This window comes from Notolepis coatsorum (genome assembly GCF_963971535.1).
Source record: "Notolepis coatsorum genome assembly, chromosome: 7".
NCBI classification, from domain to species: Eukaryota; Metazoa; Chordata; class Actinopteri; order Aulopiformes; family Paralepididae; genus Notolepis; species Notolepis coatsorum.
This window is the reverse complement of record NC_140171.1, coordinates 28425069-28441750: the sequence shown is the minus strand read 5'-3', so window position 1 is coordinate 28441750 and position 16682 is coordinate 28425069. Positions and strand designations below refer to the sequence as shown.

The following is a 16682-nucleotide window of genomic DNA, read 5'->3' as shown; positions in this document are numbered from 1 at the left end:
CTGCTCATCAGGAGCAGTTAGAGGTTAAGTGTCTTGCTCAAGGACACTTCGAAACGTTGCCGGGAGGAAGTGGAATCAAACCGGGAACCTTCAGATTACCAGACAACTGCTCTACCTCCTGAGCCACTGTCACCCCACATATCTGCTGAACCAAATGATACAGCTATTCTTTTTTTATCCACTTTTTATCCTCTTTTTCAATTTGTCTCCCATCCCAATTTCGCTGTGCCAATTCTCCCCTCCCCTGTCTTGAACGTTGCTCGCATATGTCCCCCACTGGCCAGTTGTAGGGAGGATAGAAGCTTTGCATCACGTGTCCCCTCCGATACATCTTTTCACCTGCCAGCGCGGACTCTCATTGGCGAGGTGTAACGTGTGGGAGGGAAAAAGATGTAGAAGGGGGAAAAAGATAATACAAAAAATGTAAAAGAGCGATGCACTGCTCTGTTGTATGTTAGAGCGATGCTCTGTTGTTGTGAGCGACGCACTGCTCTGTTGTTCTATAAGGTAATTTAGAACAGTACTTTGTAAAGAAACTCAAAGTATTAAACTGAATCAAACCGCACTTTTTTACTCTATCTAATCTATTCTATTTTATTATCTGTATTACTGAAAAACTGTGATTACCTTACCTTGCTACCTCTATCTTCTTGTATAATTTTTTTTATGCTCGCTTATGCGCCTGTATTTTTTACTGTTGTGAAGCACTTTGAACTGCAATTTCTGTATGAAAAGTGCTATACAAATAAAGTTATTATTATTATTATTATTATTATTATTATTATTATTATTATTATTATTATTATTATTATTATTATTATTATTATTATTATTATTATTATTATTATTATAAATCGAATGGTGTTGTGAAGGGAAAACTTTAATTAAACAATGCAATATAGCTGAAATACCATATCTATATACACAGTGTTTTGAGCTCTGAGACCTTTGACTAATTAAGCATTACATCACGCGCAGGAGTGGTTTGTGAACAATAAACCATGCCTAGGGGTGGTCGTTAGACCCCCCTAGGCATGGTTTATTGTTCACAAATCACGACTGCAAGTGGTGTAAAGCTTTTATACAACTGCCACATTCATCCAACCTTATTTCTATACAATAAACACACATTAATCGAAGATTTATTGAAAAAACCATCCGCCAGAAAAAGTAGTTCCCACAACTACAAAAAAGACAATTTGCCTCCATGTGGAAGCAGATCGGAAGTACATCCAACCAACTAACACATCCAACTGTGTATTATTGGAATGATTGAGAGAAGTTGCCTCATGTGGAAGCAGCTTGAAGTGCATCCAACCAACTAACACATCCAACTGTGTATTATTGGAATGATTGATTGAAAATTTTATTACCAGATGCAGAATGGGTACAATACAGTACGGCTCAATACACACAATTGTTAAGGGAATGCAGACCTACTTTCCATGTGGGTGGGTGGAGACTAGAGCGAGCGCTGACAGTCGAAAGAAAAAAAAATTGAAAAAAAAATTGATAATTAATCAATCAATCAATCCGCGATTTTTCTTTTGTTACAGAATGATTCAAGACCCATCAATTACATCATCCAACATTGTTTAAACGACTAAGACATTCGCTGTGACAGAATCGCTTGATATTTAGTCGTTTAGTCGCTATCAACATATCCATTTGTAAAGATTATTGTCCACCTTCTTGTGATCCGGCGGATTGATGTGATGTGATTCGGTTGTGGGCGGGTCCTGGGCCAGCAAGCGTGGACTGATCGCAATACATACGTGTAAATGGACTGTTTCAGCCAATCAGAATCGAGAAATTTGCATGCCGTTGTATAAAGGAACTTAACTGAATGCGTTACCTGCAATTGTGATTGAAAGAGGAAGTGATTAGCAGACGCCACTAATCAACAGCTAAGACACGTTTGTTCTTTTCTCCGCCAGCGGTTCTTCCAAACTTCAGCAGCAGTCTCTCTTGACCTTGCCGTACCCAAAATACCAGATGTGTTTCTAAAAATGAATTCAGCATGTCAAGTTTTTCTCCTAAAAGGAAAGAATGCTTTTCAGTCTTTACATTATGCATGTCTTTAGGCAGTTCCTCAAGAAACCTCTTTCCTGGGAGTTGAGATGCAGACTTCCACAAAACCCCTTTTTTCCCGCTCTTTATTTTGATGTGGATTTGGTGTGGATTTTCAGTTGTATAATCGAATACTTCTGTGGCATTTTCATTGGGAGTACGAGGCGCTGTTGTTAACCTGTCTTCTGGGTTTTCTTTCTCTTTCCATCTCAGGGCCTGAGGCAGGGGAGCCAGGGAAGAGGCAGAAGTGAAAAGAACTAATGAAAAGGTCCCAAAACCCGCACTATGTGTGAACACACAGCCGGGCTGGGCTCTTCCATTGCACATTGGATCTCTTCGGGCCCCGCCAGCTTCCACTAACCGCCCTACTGCTCCCCCCCAACGCCCCTCTTTTTTTCCACCATGAGAAGATCCATCCGGTGCTCGGCCACCGTGCCCCTACACCAGCGCTACAGTTGTGCCGCGTGAGCACGCCGCAACCCCCCACGCCCCCCCCCCCCCCCCCTCGACTCCTCCCAGCGGTCGTCGCGCGGCATGGCCTCTCTGGACCTACCCTACCGCTGTCCTCGTTGCGGGGAACACAAGCGTTTCCGGAGCCTGGCGTCCCTGCGCGCCCACCTGGAGTACAACCACACGTACGAGACCCTCTACGTCCTCTCCAAGTCCAACAGCGTGTGCGACGCCGCCGCCCTGCTCCCGCTGGTGGCCGAGGGAGCCCTCCTCGGCAACAACAACGACCCCTTTGAGCTCCGACCCTCCGCCTTCAAGGAGCGCCGCTTCCCCTGCCGCGAGCTTCCCTGTCCGGACGACCTGGGTTTGACCCCGGCTAACTCCAACGCTGCGGCCCGGTACATCCCCAATGTGGAATTCCCCCTGGGGGAGATCTTCATGAAGAAAGCCATGGGGTCCACAGATCCCGGTCTCCATGGGAACACCAGTACGGCCGTGGCGGTGGCAGCCAATGTGGCGGCTAGCGCGGTGGAAGCGGCTTACGAGGAAGGCTTGGCGAGACTGAAAGCACGGGCGTTTGAACGACTGGAGCTGGATGAGAGGCTGGAGAAGCTGTCTGAAGAGGTAATCCCTCAGAACGGTGCCAGAGAATTAGGCCTGTGGCATAGAAACTCCCCACTCCTATTCAAATGTACATTGTGAGCGGTTGGCTGGAACACCTTGAGGTCCCGGTCTCGGTATACTTGCTTTTTCCCCCCGCGTACGAGTAGAAGTAGAAGCGGCCGCGTTGTGAACGCCGTTGTTCACATACTTGCCTGCGTATTTCGTGTGCACCTGGAGGGCTGAAAGGTCCATCCACTAGGGGGCAGATCAGGACCGAATCCTCCCTGGCCGACACATAGAATTATATAGAAGAAGAATATCTTCCTTGTTAATGATCCACAATCCAGATTTGCAACGTAAACATAAAACATGGCGACGCTTATGGTTATGTTGAGATAATGGCAGAAAAAGTTCTCTGACCTTTTTTTTCTTTTTCTTTTTTCCATCTTCAGACACGTAGCAATATTGTCTGAGGACGTGCACAAAGTCCGCTCCAAAGCAACGCATGATACACAGCTCTTTTGCACACGCAAACGCCTGTTTAAAAACAAGTACACTGAGCGCACAAGAAGGCTTAGTTAGAATTGGATATAATCAAACAAACCAAAACAATCACAAACGTTGTTTGCATGATCCATCGTGTTGCAGGTGGAGCAGAAGATAGCGGCCCGCGTGGGCCGTCTGCAGGCGGAGCTGGAGAGGAAGAGCTCGGAGCTGGAGCGCGCCAAGCATGAGAGCGACCGGCTGAGCCAGGAGAAACAGGACCTGGAGGACAAGGCCTCGGAGCTGTCGCGCCAGGTGGACGTCTCCGTGGAGATGCTGGCCAACCTCAAGCAAGACCTGGTCAATAAGGAGGACGAGCTCACACACAAACAACAGTGAGTTGTATATATATTTCTTTTTTTCTTTTTGACCAACCAAGAATACAGAAAGAAAACACACACACACACACACACACACACACACACACACACACACACACACACACACACACACACACACACACACACACACACACACACACACACACACACACACACACAGTACAACCGCAGTCTTGGACCATTTTCAACAGAGCCGCTCCACTGGAGCAGTTGATGGTCAGGTACCTTGTTCAAAGTGAACTGCTCCACTGAAGCGGTTGATGGTTTAAAGCCATGCTCAAGGGAACCTAGATGATAGTTGTTGAGGGAAGGGAGAGTGGCACTCTCACAGCCGGCCCTGGGATTTTAACCGCCAACCTTATGGCCCGCTTATTATTTGCCTAGAGACCCACGTGGTCTGCACGCACACACACACACACACACACACACACACACGCACGCACACACACACACACACACACGCACGCATGCACGCACGCACACACGCACACACGCGCACACACACAGAGCTGTAGAACGGTCTCATACAATAAAAGCATAAACGGTCAGGAGGAATAACATCATGATGAAGCCCTATGGCTTATTTCCACAGTGGTCCTTTACTCTGTTGAGGCTGTGATTCTCTCTGGCCTCCAACCAACCAGATGTGGACTACATCTGTCCCGCTGCCTGGCAGAGCTGGCTGGCCGCTCAGGCTGCATGGAGGCTGGGCGGGAGCAGCTGGGTTAGCAGCAGAGACGTCTGGACCGCTCTCACACCACCTGGCCTGACCGTTAGGTCTGTCTCCCCAATGGCGCTTACTGCACCACGCCGCTTCCTGAAGAGAGTTGGGATGTGGTGTAAAGCATGTCGGTTCTAAGGGTGCACAGATGCGGATACCGGTGTCAGATATTGGTCCGATACCGGACTAAAACAGGGTATGAGGTGTCCGAGAAATTCCCTGATATAATCCGATACCGAGAACCACGTGGAACATGTCAGAAATCATGTCAGAGGTGACTTGATTTGCTGACGCGTAGAATCGTGTTAAATCTCTCGAAAGAAATTCATTTTTTTCCCCAATGACTCCTGAGTCTCTCTACTGTTCAGTAGAAGTAATGGACCGGATCGGTACATCGGTATCGGTCGATACTGAAAGTCTAGGACTCGGTATTGGCAGTGAAACAGTGGTATCGGTGCATCCTTCCCTAGTCAGTTCTGACAGTGACCTCTTCTGATGAGCGTGGTTCAGTTTGCTTCCACAGGGATGAGTCCACATGGGCCTCGTTTCATCTGTTCTCAATCACGTCCCTGTTTGACACACTTGTTCAGAGTCGTCCTTATGCGAACCTCCCCCTCTGACACCTGTAGTGTCCAAACGCATCACGCATTTATTAACCCAACGTCACGTCGCTCTGGTTATTCTTCTCAGTGCTGGACCTTGTCCTCTGTGACCACAGGGTGCATTTGAACCCTTTCTCTGCCACATTACCAAATGGTTAACCCTTTCACTGTGACAATACGGAAGGGTAACATTTTCACTGCCTTTTCAATGACAAAGGGTTAACGCGTTCACTACCACACTACATGCGGTTAACCTTCTGTAGTGTGGTAGTGAACGGGTTAATGCCCCCCCCCCTGCCCTACACTTCTCCAGGTGACACATAGAGAATGATTCTCATGTCTAAAATCAGTGAACCGCCACTTAAAGTGTTCTGAACCCTCTAACTCAGGGGTCAGCAACCTTTACTATCAAAAGAGCCACTTTTCCCCCGTCCCACAAAATAAAATGCTCAGGGAGCCGCACAACCTATTTACCCTTAAAAAGACTACCATGTGTAGACCTACTTTGAAATAAAACACAGAAAAGGAGAAAAAATACTGGCATCTGTAGACCTACTTTGAAATAAAACCCTGAACTATGCAGCTCTATTAGAGTCCTTCCCTTATTTGTGGAAAATCTATAAAATAAAAAGTAAATTTTTCGTTGTTTGCAAATTTCGCACCACATATCAGGCATACAGGTAAGCCTTTTGTTGACTAAATATCTTAGTTGATGAAATATTTTTTCATTTTAGTGTCACAGATCACAGTATGACATCGATCTCCAAAATAAGAAAAAAAAATTAAAAAAAAAAAAAAAAAAAAAATTGTAATAAAAAAAGAAATTGCCCAGGGAGCCGCAGCTGATTGGCTAAAGAGCCGCATGCGGCTTCGGAGCCGCAGGTTGCCGACCCCTGTTCTAACTGAACTGCCACCTAAATCTTTCCACTGCCAGTTGAAACTTTAAATACCACTGGTGTTTATAGACAACAGTATAAACTAAAACACTGAGTGAGTTATTTCAAGACGACTAAACGGCAAAAATGCATCAGAACAACCCCCCCAAAAAGCCAGATGGAGACATTTACAAAATTGGAAACACTTCCTCCTGGAGCGGCTATACTCTCTGTACGGTGTAGCTGTTTTTATTGCTAGTTATAGTACATGTATATGTATTACACCTGCGGCGCAATGTATGACTGTAGCGCAACCTGTTGCGCAGTAATCTCACAGCGTCAGGTGTCGAACCGGGCGACCCGACTGGGGGACTGATGTCACACACCTTCAGTATCGGGCTCGAGATGCCGATGCACAACATGGCGCGTCTGCCGCTTTTCATCCGTTTGACGCGGGGAGGGAAGAGAAATGCCAATACGAGCTATATGTCCGAACGCGACAACAATAACCGCACTTCCACAACAGTGCAGTAATAGGAGGCACAACACGGAACAGAGCACAATACCACTGTAACCACGCTGAGATCGGGAGGCAGGGCGGCTTGAGAGAAGAGATTACGGCCGATATGAGGAACAGATGTGGAATGGGCAGATGTCTGTGAATTGTGACAAGAAGCAGACCTTTTAGTCAAAAAAAACTGACAAAAACGACATAATATGCAAACTGCAGCTTTATAGGGACTTATCTCCACCACATAGATGATTCTGTACTGCAACAGCCTCGTACATGGAGTTAATTTGATTCTTTTGATTCGTCATTTAGCTGACGCAGCAGGACGGGTACAACTCTGGCAGGGTCAGTAAGATTGCTCGTCAAACAGTGTCAGTGCTACATCTCAGCACTGCAAAGTAGTATAAATGGTAAATAAACATAAATAGCGTAGACATATTAGCATAGTAGGTAGGAATAGATATGTAGTAGGTAGCAAGGTAGATTCCTTAGTAGCAGAGTGCATACTAGTAAAAGACTAGTTACTAGTTTTAAGTCTTACAATAGACTTTTGGCGCTGATCACAGATCAGTGCATCCGTGTCTTGTTGTTAAGTCGGGTAGCACTAGTACCGTGTGTTCCATGCAGGTGTGTTAATCTCTCGAGGGAGCCCTGCTTCTACTGTACCTCTTCTTTCTGTCTTCCTCTTGGCTTTGATCACTCCTCTTCAGGCGCGTCACCGGGCCCCAAACGTCAGCACCACCGGTCCTCAGACAGAGAGACACTTTCCAGGGCCAGACCTCTAATCTCATACCAACCACATACCACTGTACGCTCCGCTTGCCTGCCTGCCTGCGCGTGCACACGTTTGCGTGTGTATGTGTGTGTGTCTGTCTCTGCCTCTGTCTGTGTCTACATGTGTGTGTGTGTATCTCTCTTTGTATGTGTGTCAATGTGTGTTTGTTTCTCTCTCTGTGTATGTGTGTGTGTGTGTGTGTACAGTATCTCTCTGTATGTGTGTGTGCCTCTCTCTCTCTCTCTCTCTCTCTCTCTCTCTCTCTCTCTCTCTCTCTGCATGAGTGTGTGTGTACGGTATCTATGTGTGTCTCTCTCTGTATGTGTGTGTGTGTTCCTCTCTTTCTCTTTCTCTATCTCTCTCTCTTTCTCTGCATGTATGTGTGTGTCTCTCTGGATGTACAGTATGTGTGCATGTCTCAGTATGTGTGTGTGTCTCTCTGTATGTATATGTATGTGTCTGTGTGTGTTTATCTCTGTATGTGTGTGCCTCTCTCTCTCTCTCTCTCTCTCTCTCTCTCTCTCTCTCTCTCTCTCTCTCTATTATGTGTGTCTCTCAGCATGTATGTGTGTGTCTCTGTATGCGTGTGTCTCTGTATGCATGTGTGTCTGTGTGTGTGTGTGTGGTGTCTTGGAATGTGTGTGTAATGGAGCTAAACATAAACATCAATGCTGAGTAATAGCACACAGTGCTCAGTAGCACTGGGAAGCTAACCGACTCACTGTGGGAAATGGTTGTGTGTTCCAGCTGCCTCCATTCAATACCCTTAGTTAGTAGTCGCTTTGTAGCGATGGGGTATCTTAGACGAGAGCATCTGCCGTACGCCTAAACTATGATTGGAGGAATATAGAAGCCTTCTTTTGTAACAGAGGAGAAGATTAGGCCACTTTATTGTCAATTTACACAAGGCAATTGAAGTGCGTCTTTCCGCATTATATCTCCTAGATACACTAGTGCTGAACTATATGGGAAAAGTATTCTATTTTGCGATTCTTTTGACAGTTCAAATTGCTGTATGCATCTCAATATTGGAGGGAATGGTATTTTTTTTGCATCTTGATATTCATTTGTATTGAAAAAGGTTGCAGAATGATGATGGTTTTGCCCGTGCCCTCTGGAACAGCAGCCCTAGTGTAACACACATCTGCAGAGGAAGAGTCACCTGGAAAAGCCCTATAGTCCTAGAACACTATCTGGGCTGTGTGACTTGCTCCCAGTGTGCCAACGGTCCAGACTCTGTCTCTGTCTGTCTGTATGTCTGCAGCTGTGTGTATCCAGTCAGTGTACCCAGTGTGTCTCTCTCTCTCTCTCTCTCTCTCTCTCTCTCTCTCTCTCTCTCTCTCTCTCTCTCTCTCTCTCTCTCTCTATTTTGCTTTCTCTTTGGCTCTCTCACTCTCTGCTCTGTCCCTCTCCCACTCTCTCGTCCTCTTCCTTTCTCTCGTCCTCCTTTTTCTCAAAGGCAAAGCTGGACGTGTGACACACTGTGACAGAGTTCTTTCTGACTGAGGCAGGGTGGCTCAGGATGGAAAAACAGCCTCACAGGCGGTGAATGTTCAGCAGTGTGACTCTGCAGTAGTCGACAGACACACATGATTAGTGTCTCAAATATGGCCGCGTCACAATCCTTCAAGTCAAGAGTCAAGAGTTTTAATTGTCACGGCATACAAGTATACAATGAAATGCGGGTGGTCTTGCCCGCGACGATGTGCAATACAGTGGTACAACATATAATAGAATCCAATAAAAATACAGTGGTACAACATATAATAGAATCCAATAAAAAAACAACATTGTGCAATAAACAGGTAACAGGTAACATGGCGTGACATCTCGGTATCTGTACATAGTATTTACAGAGCATATAGGACATGCTAGGTAGCTTTAGTAGTGCAATACACTGTTCCTGTTGTTATACTAATTTAAAGTGGCCTTTCCTCTTGGCCATAAGTGTGCGTGTGTGCGGCATGAGTGTGTGCCCGCTCGTGTTAAAGTGTTAAAGTGGCTGCTAGTGTGTGAGCGTGCACAGCGTGCGTGTCGTGTGTGCTCGTGTGTGCTTGTGTGTGGATACCGTAATTCCTCTAATAGTAACCCCGGCTTGTATTTGTTTCAACTGTAGCGGGTACCAGGCTTGTATTAGGAGGAGGCCTGTATAAGAGGGAGGCCTATATTTCAAATTTTCAAACGGATAATAATGAATAAATCAACATTTTGTGTCAGTTTGAACCCAGTAAAATGTACTGGGTTCATTTATTGAAACCAAGTACTGTATGAAATAGTAAACAGTGCAATTACAGGTGGTCACTGGTCATTTCAACGTTTTCAAAGTGAAATCAAGTAACTAGCTCGGTATGCAGCTCAGTATATTAGTAACCCGGCTTGTATTAGGAGGCCGGCTTATAATTGCTTAGCTCAAGAGCGCACCCGGCCATTAATAGAGACCCGGCTTGTATTTGAGACCCGGTTACTATTAGAGGAATTACGGTAGTTCAGTTTCTGTGGCACTCAATGTTCATTGTTCAAGGCTCTGATGGCCTGGGGGAAGAAGCTGAGCCTAAGCCTCTCCGTCCTAGTAGCTGGGGTTCGCAGGCGTCTGCCTGACCTCAGCAGCTGGAACAGGCTGTTATTGGGGTGGTGGGGGTCTTTCATTATTCTGCAGGCTCTGGATTTGCACCTCTTGTTGTATAGAACCTGCAGGGGAGGTAGCGCAATACCCGTGGTACGCTCGGCTGAGCGCACCACTCTCTGTAGGGCCTTCTTGTCCTGTGCCGTGCTGTTTCCATACCAGGCAGTGATGTTTCCGGTCAAGATGCTCTCTACAGCTCCTGAGTAGAAGGACTGGAGTATCTTCCCCGATACTCTGAACTTCCTTAACTGTCTCAGGTGGTAGAGGCGCTGCTTCGCTTTCTTTACTACTGTGTCTATGTGTGTTGACCATGTCAGATCCTCTGAGATGTGGACCCCCAGGTACTTAAAGCTGCTCACCCTGTCCACGGTAGCCCCGTTAATCATCAGTGGTGTGTGTGTCTCCTGCTGTCCTCTCCTATAATCCACGATCAGCTCCTTGGTTTTACCAATGTTCAGGAGCAGGCTGTTGTCCTGGCACCAGCGTTCCAGTACCTCAACCTCCTCCCGGTAGGCCTTCTCGTCGTTGTCCGAGATCAGCCCCACCACCACCGTGTCGTCTGCGAACTTCACTATGGAGTTGGAGCTGAACTTGGCCACACAATCGTGTGTGTAGAGTGAGTACAGCAGGGGGCTTAGAACACAGCCCTGGGGGGACCCGATGCTCAGGGTGATGGTGTTGGAGGTCTGACCCCCCACCCTGACCGCCTGGGGTCTTTCACTCAGAAAGTCCAGTACCCAGGCGCTCAGGGCGGAGCTCAGACCTAGCTCGATCAGCTTGTCCGCCAGTCTGGTGGGGACTATGGTGTTGAACGCTGAGCTGTAGTCAATGAACAACAGTCTCACATAGCCCCCCTTCTGACGGTCAAGGTGTGTGCAGCTTTACTCCCACTGCTGGGGTTTAGGGATGGACAGGATGCCACTCAGTTGTAAAACGGTTTTAATTCTTTTCTCCAACAGGTTACAAACCTTGAAACAAAACACACATTCAATCAATAACTACCACAATACTACTATCATTCTTAAAACAAATCGCTTACACACATTCACTCACCAGTCCTCACTCGTTTCCCTTCGCTGCTGTCAAATTCCCCGCAACTTCTTGTTTACTGTTTCACTGACACCACGTGACGTATCTCGACCAATTACAGCCCACTCCTCGCTACGTCCCTGGATCACATGTGAAATGAATACACCTCCATTCACAACTTTAACCAAGCATACAGTGCCTCCATACATCCGAAATGACAATATAATTATAACCATAGCTCAACTACCACTAATCAACATTCACATAAACGCACAGCATAAAAAACAACACAAAAAAAACATTACTTATTTACAAACACAGACTAAAGTGCACCTAACCTCCACCACCACAATAGAAAGCTGCACAAGGTGGGAGAGTGCTGTGCAGTACCTGGGAGACCGCGTCGTCAGTGGACCTTTCACTCTGTCCTCATTGTGGGCTTTCTTAAAGTAATAACCTCTAACATTAATTTTCCATAATGAATTTATGTCTATTTATCGATTCAATTGATTTATCTATCGCCCATTGATATAACACAATTTAGATTTTGAAACAATTCGACCTATATCCAGTTCATGAATGCTTTCACCTTTGCTGTTCTAAACATTAGTGTCTGGTCGGACATTCCTGGGGAAATCATCAGCTTTTCAGAAGTGATACGTTTTATGTCACCAGTTGCAGTAGCAGTGTGTTGGGAATGTAATAGAAGACTAGCTTAGCTCAAGATGAAAAGTCAATACGGGTGCAAAGATGCAACAGCAGTGACCACTTATCACCAAAATAAACTAAAATGAGGATCTTACAGAGTACCACTTTAAACTTGAGAATTGTCTTATTGAATTTTGAATATTTATTAGGATAGGCCTCCCTTTCCTTGAATATTTGGAAGGACATAACTAATTTGACATTTTTACATTTTCAAAGAAGAAACACACACACAATGTAGCTGCAGAGCACCCTAACTTGCTATCGCATATTTGGTCCAGCTGTTGGTCCAGATTGCCGACACAAGTCTACTACCATGCTGTGCTTTGGATAAGAGTGCCTAAGCTTAACCGTGCGATTTTTTCTAGGAAGTAAAATAAAGTTATATATACTTTACATATTAAGTATATATATATTATACATACATATTTTATGTATATATTAGTAAAGCGTATGACTCTGAATGCTGATATGCACACCAGAAAGGTATATAGTCTATATAGTATATACCTATTCATAGACTAATACCATGATCTAATACAATAAACAAGTCAACAAGTCAACAATGTCCGAATCACTGCACTGTGCCTCCTTTATTTTTGTGCCAAGCCTTATGCATAATGATTATCCATCATCGTCCTTTTGTGGTTAGAAAATGCACTTGCTACAAGTGTGCATTTGTCCATCTCACTATTAAAGTCATATAGTCTGCTGTGCAAGCCGAACTGCCCGTGTGTTCGGTTTGAGGTTTTTAGCTTTAAATTGGAAGCTAGGCCCAACGACAGCCCTCCTACCTCCACCCCAGCTACTAGGCCTCCTTCAGGCCTAACGACAGCCCTCCTACCTCCACCCCAGCTACTAGGCCTCCTTCAGGCCTAACGACAGCCCTCCTACCTCCACCCCAGCTACTAGGCCTCCTTCAGGCCTAACGACAGCCCTCCTACCTCCACCCCAGCTGCTAGGCCTCCTTCAAGCCCAACGACAACCCTCCTACCTCCACCCCAGCTGCTAGGCCTCCTTCAGGCCTAACGACGCCCTCCTCCCTCCACCCCAGATGCTAGGCCTCCTTCAGGCCTAACAACGCCCTCCTACCTCCACCCCAGATGCTAGGCCTCCTTCAAGCCTAACGACAGCCCTCCTACCTCCACCCCAGCTGCTAGGCCTCCTTCAGGCCTAACGACAGCCCTCCTACCTCCACCCCAGATGCTAGGCCTCCTTCAAGCCTAACGACGGCCCTCCTACCTCCACCCCAGCTGCTAGGCCTCCTTCAAGCCTAACAACAGCCCTCCTACCTCCACCCCAGCTGCTAGGCCTCCTTCAAGCCTAACGACAGCCCTCCTACCTCCACCCCAGATGCTAGGCCTCCTTCAGGCCTAACGACAGCCCTCCTACCTCCACCCCAGATGCTAGGCCTCCTTCAAGCCTAACGACGACCCTCCTACCTCCAGCCCCAGATAGCAACTTTCCAGGTTGTCCAGCCATCAGCTTAATTGAAATCAAGACTCTGTTTCACTCCTCCCTCAGGGCACTCATGCACAAGCCTTGCCGGGGAAGGGCCATGCCCGCCAGGACTCCTCTCCTCCAGGCACAAGGCACCCATACCCTGGGTCTTTTATGGTTGCCAACAAACCATAAAAGCAATGTTTCTAAAGTGGATTGAATACCCAAATAAAACATGTTGGTTTGTTTTATGAGGATGCAACACACGCCAGACGCATCCTTTATTCAACCCAGTTCAACGTTGCCGTTTAAAACGATCTGTTGCTTTCTCCTTTAACTCAATCGCTGTAACCGTGATGATTGCAGAGTTAGGAAATAGATCGACGCTCCGGGTTCTTCTTCTGCAGAAATGCAGGTCTGTTTTTTGTGTTGCTATGTGACCATATAATAAAACTGCCTCTCTCTGCAGAACCCTCCCCAAAACAAAACACTGCTCCCTGCCTTTCATGCTGCGCTCAAAAACATCCTCTCCTCTGTACACAAAGAGGCAAAGACACCAGTGTGCAACAAAACGTTGAGCCTGTGTCCCCACCCGACAGCAGCTGGAGCCTCAGGAAAGCTGACAGTGTGAGGTTCGTCCCTGCGATATCAAGGCTTCAGAAATAGACTAGACTCAGAATAGAAACCTCCGGGACAACGTTCGCCTGTGGGGGAGAAACGTGCCGCTGAATTCACACCAGCAACAAATATCCGTTGACATATTGGGGGCTCACTGTTATTACTATTACCATGCAATTATGAGAGTTATTAGCGTGCCGGTTGCCAAGTCATTGAAGGCGGTCAATGATTTGCGAGTTTCGTCCTCTAATCTGTTTCGGTCTTATCAGTAAAACTTAAGATTGCAGTTTAATTAGCATTTTAATGGAAGCAGCGTTTTCTTTTTTTATTGGGCATTTTATGTATAGCCATGGCCTTGGCAGCCAAGCTCATTGAGTGCTCATCATACAAGATGGTATACGCTTCGGAGGGAGCCATTACCTCCCATTGTGGCAAGTGAAATTATTAGTGAAGATAAAGATGCGTGTGTGTGTGTGTATCCGTGTGTGTGTTTATGTGTGTGTGTGTGCATAGATGGTAAATGGACTGCATTTATATAGCGCTTTTATCCAAAGCTCTTTAGAATTTGTTCCTCACAATTTACCCATTCACTCAAACATTCACACACCGACGGCGGAGGCAACCATGCAAGGTGCCAACCTGCTCATCGGGAGCAATTAGGGGTTAAATGTCTTGCTCAAGGACACTTCGACATGCTGCCCGGGAGGAGTGAGAATCGAACCGGAAACCTCTGGATTACCAGACGACTGCTCTACCTCCCGAGCGTGCATACGTGTGTGTGTGTCCGTGTGTCTTTATGTGTGTGTGTGTGTGTGTGTAAGTGTGTTTGTGTGTGTGTATTTGTATGTGCACGCACATGTGCGTACTGTATGTGTATCTCCATCTTTCCTCTGTAAAGACTGGTTCTAGCCTGTGTGTAGAAGACAGTGTGTTAAAAGAGATTCATCAGAATTATGACCTTTATGATATGAAATCGAGAGCCTTTCATATCTTCACAGTTGCACACCCTACTGCTGCAGTGTAGGCCTCAATCCCCAGGCTTGATTTATGCCTTTGCCCAGCTATGATTAAGGGTCTGTGGACAAAGCAGAATAAGAAAGCCCCATGGTGATCATATGAAAGGGCCACTCTCAGTAGAGCACAATCATACACCATATTTCACCTCATATCTCCGCCGGCTCCCGACACACTTGAGGGTACGGGCGACGGCACAGTGAGCGGCCTTATACCATTACCGTGGAAACAAGCTCGTTTCTCACCGACGGCATCCCAGAATGCAAAGCGAGGCTGTCAGAGTAGAGAGAGAGAAAGAGAGAGAGAGAGAGAGAGAGAGAGAGAGAGAGAGAGAGAGAGAGTGCTCGCCTCATTAGCAGAAACGTCTGAGAGAGAGAGGAGTTAGCACGCTGTATTAGTATAGCAGCAAGGTTAATGCTCCTGTACTGACAAGACAACTGAGGACGTCTTAAAGGGCAATGTCTCCCATTTTAAGGATTCACATATGTTCTTCCTGTGCCTTCGGGACAGTTCAGTCAGTGTGAACACGCACCACTCTCTCCTGAGGCTATAAATCTGAGAAAGAACCCTCCAATCACAAAGGCTGTAAATATTGACGGTGCACCCGGGCCCAGAAGCTGTCAGGGGTCCAGTTTTTTTTGGCCACTGGCTTTACTATTATAGGTGGGCCCTCTCGCGCATTGACTGCTTCACACACAGGAGCGAATTCACAAAGAATCAGGAGGACCTTTAAGAAAGTGAATATCAGGAGGCAGCAGGACCGGACGGTATCCCCGGCCGCGTCCTAACAGTCTGTGCCGACCAACTGACCCCGGTATTCACTGACATATTCAACCTGTCCTTAGAACAGTCTGTCTGAAAAAGTCCACCATTATCCCTGTACCCAAAAAATCCACGCCCGCTTGCCTCAACGACTATCGCCCTGTAGCTCTCACCTCCATAGCCATGAAGTGCTTTGAGAAGCTAGTGAAGGGCTACAGCTGTTCCCCCCTCCCCAACACCTTGGACCCCCTGCAATTTGCATATCGCCCCAACAGGTCCACGGAGGACGCCATAGCCCATGTGCTGCACACAGCAGCATCACACCTGGACAAAAGTGTGGCAAGGACTGTGTGGCACAGCGGAACAACAACCCAATTATCAAGTTTGCTGACGACACAGTCGTGGTGGGCCTGATCTCTGCAAATGATGAGAGGGCCTACCTGGAAGAGGTAGAGGACATGGTGCGATGGTGTCGGGACGCGTGAATCCTTTCGGCAACTGGCTTGTCCTTCCGCGTTCCCGTTTGGCGCTCTGATTGGCCAGGTCATGTGACATGAGCGCCAATCGTGGGACGGCAAGTTTTTGCACGGTTAAGCTTAGGCACTCTTTCGAAGTTGGTTAAGGTTAGAGTTTGTCTTAGAGCGTGACGGCAAGTTATTTTGCCGGTTAAGCTTAGGCACTCTTTCGAAGTTGGTTAAGGTTAGAGTTTGTCTTGACTTAGAGCATGGCGATAGAACGCCAGGTAGTTTGCAGGCTGTTCGACGCGGAAATGGGCAAACACGCTATTGGGCGCACATGTCACATGACCTGGCCAATCAGAGCGCCAAACTGGAACGCGGAAGGACAAGCCAGTTGCCGAAAGGATACACGCTGTCGGGACAACAGCCTCTCCCTGAACGTCAGCTAAATTAAAGAGATGATTGTGGACTTCAGGAGGTCGGGGGCCAGGGACTACAGCCCCCTCAGCATCGACGGGGCACCGGTCGAGAGAGTGAGCAGT

The 16682-nt window shown here is 46.9% G+C and overlaps 1 protein-coding gene across 1 annotated transcript in view; it reads left to right on the top strand.

Annotated features, from left to right (window-relative positions):
- Positions 1 to 2604: 2604 nt before the first annotated feature.
- Positions 2605 to 16682, top strand: part of fbxo41 (F-box protein 41) — a gene marked incomplete at its 5' end in the record, with an annotated part of 107520 nt that continues 93442 nt past the window's right edge. The window contains 2 exons of the mRNA XM_084318994.1: positions 2605 to 3144; positions 3772 to 4001. Coding sequence (XP_084175120.1) covers positions 2605 to 3144; positions 3772 to 4001 — 770 coding nt within the window. The remainder of the gene's footprint in view (positions 3145 to 3771; positions 4002 to 16682) is intronic.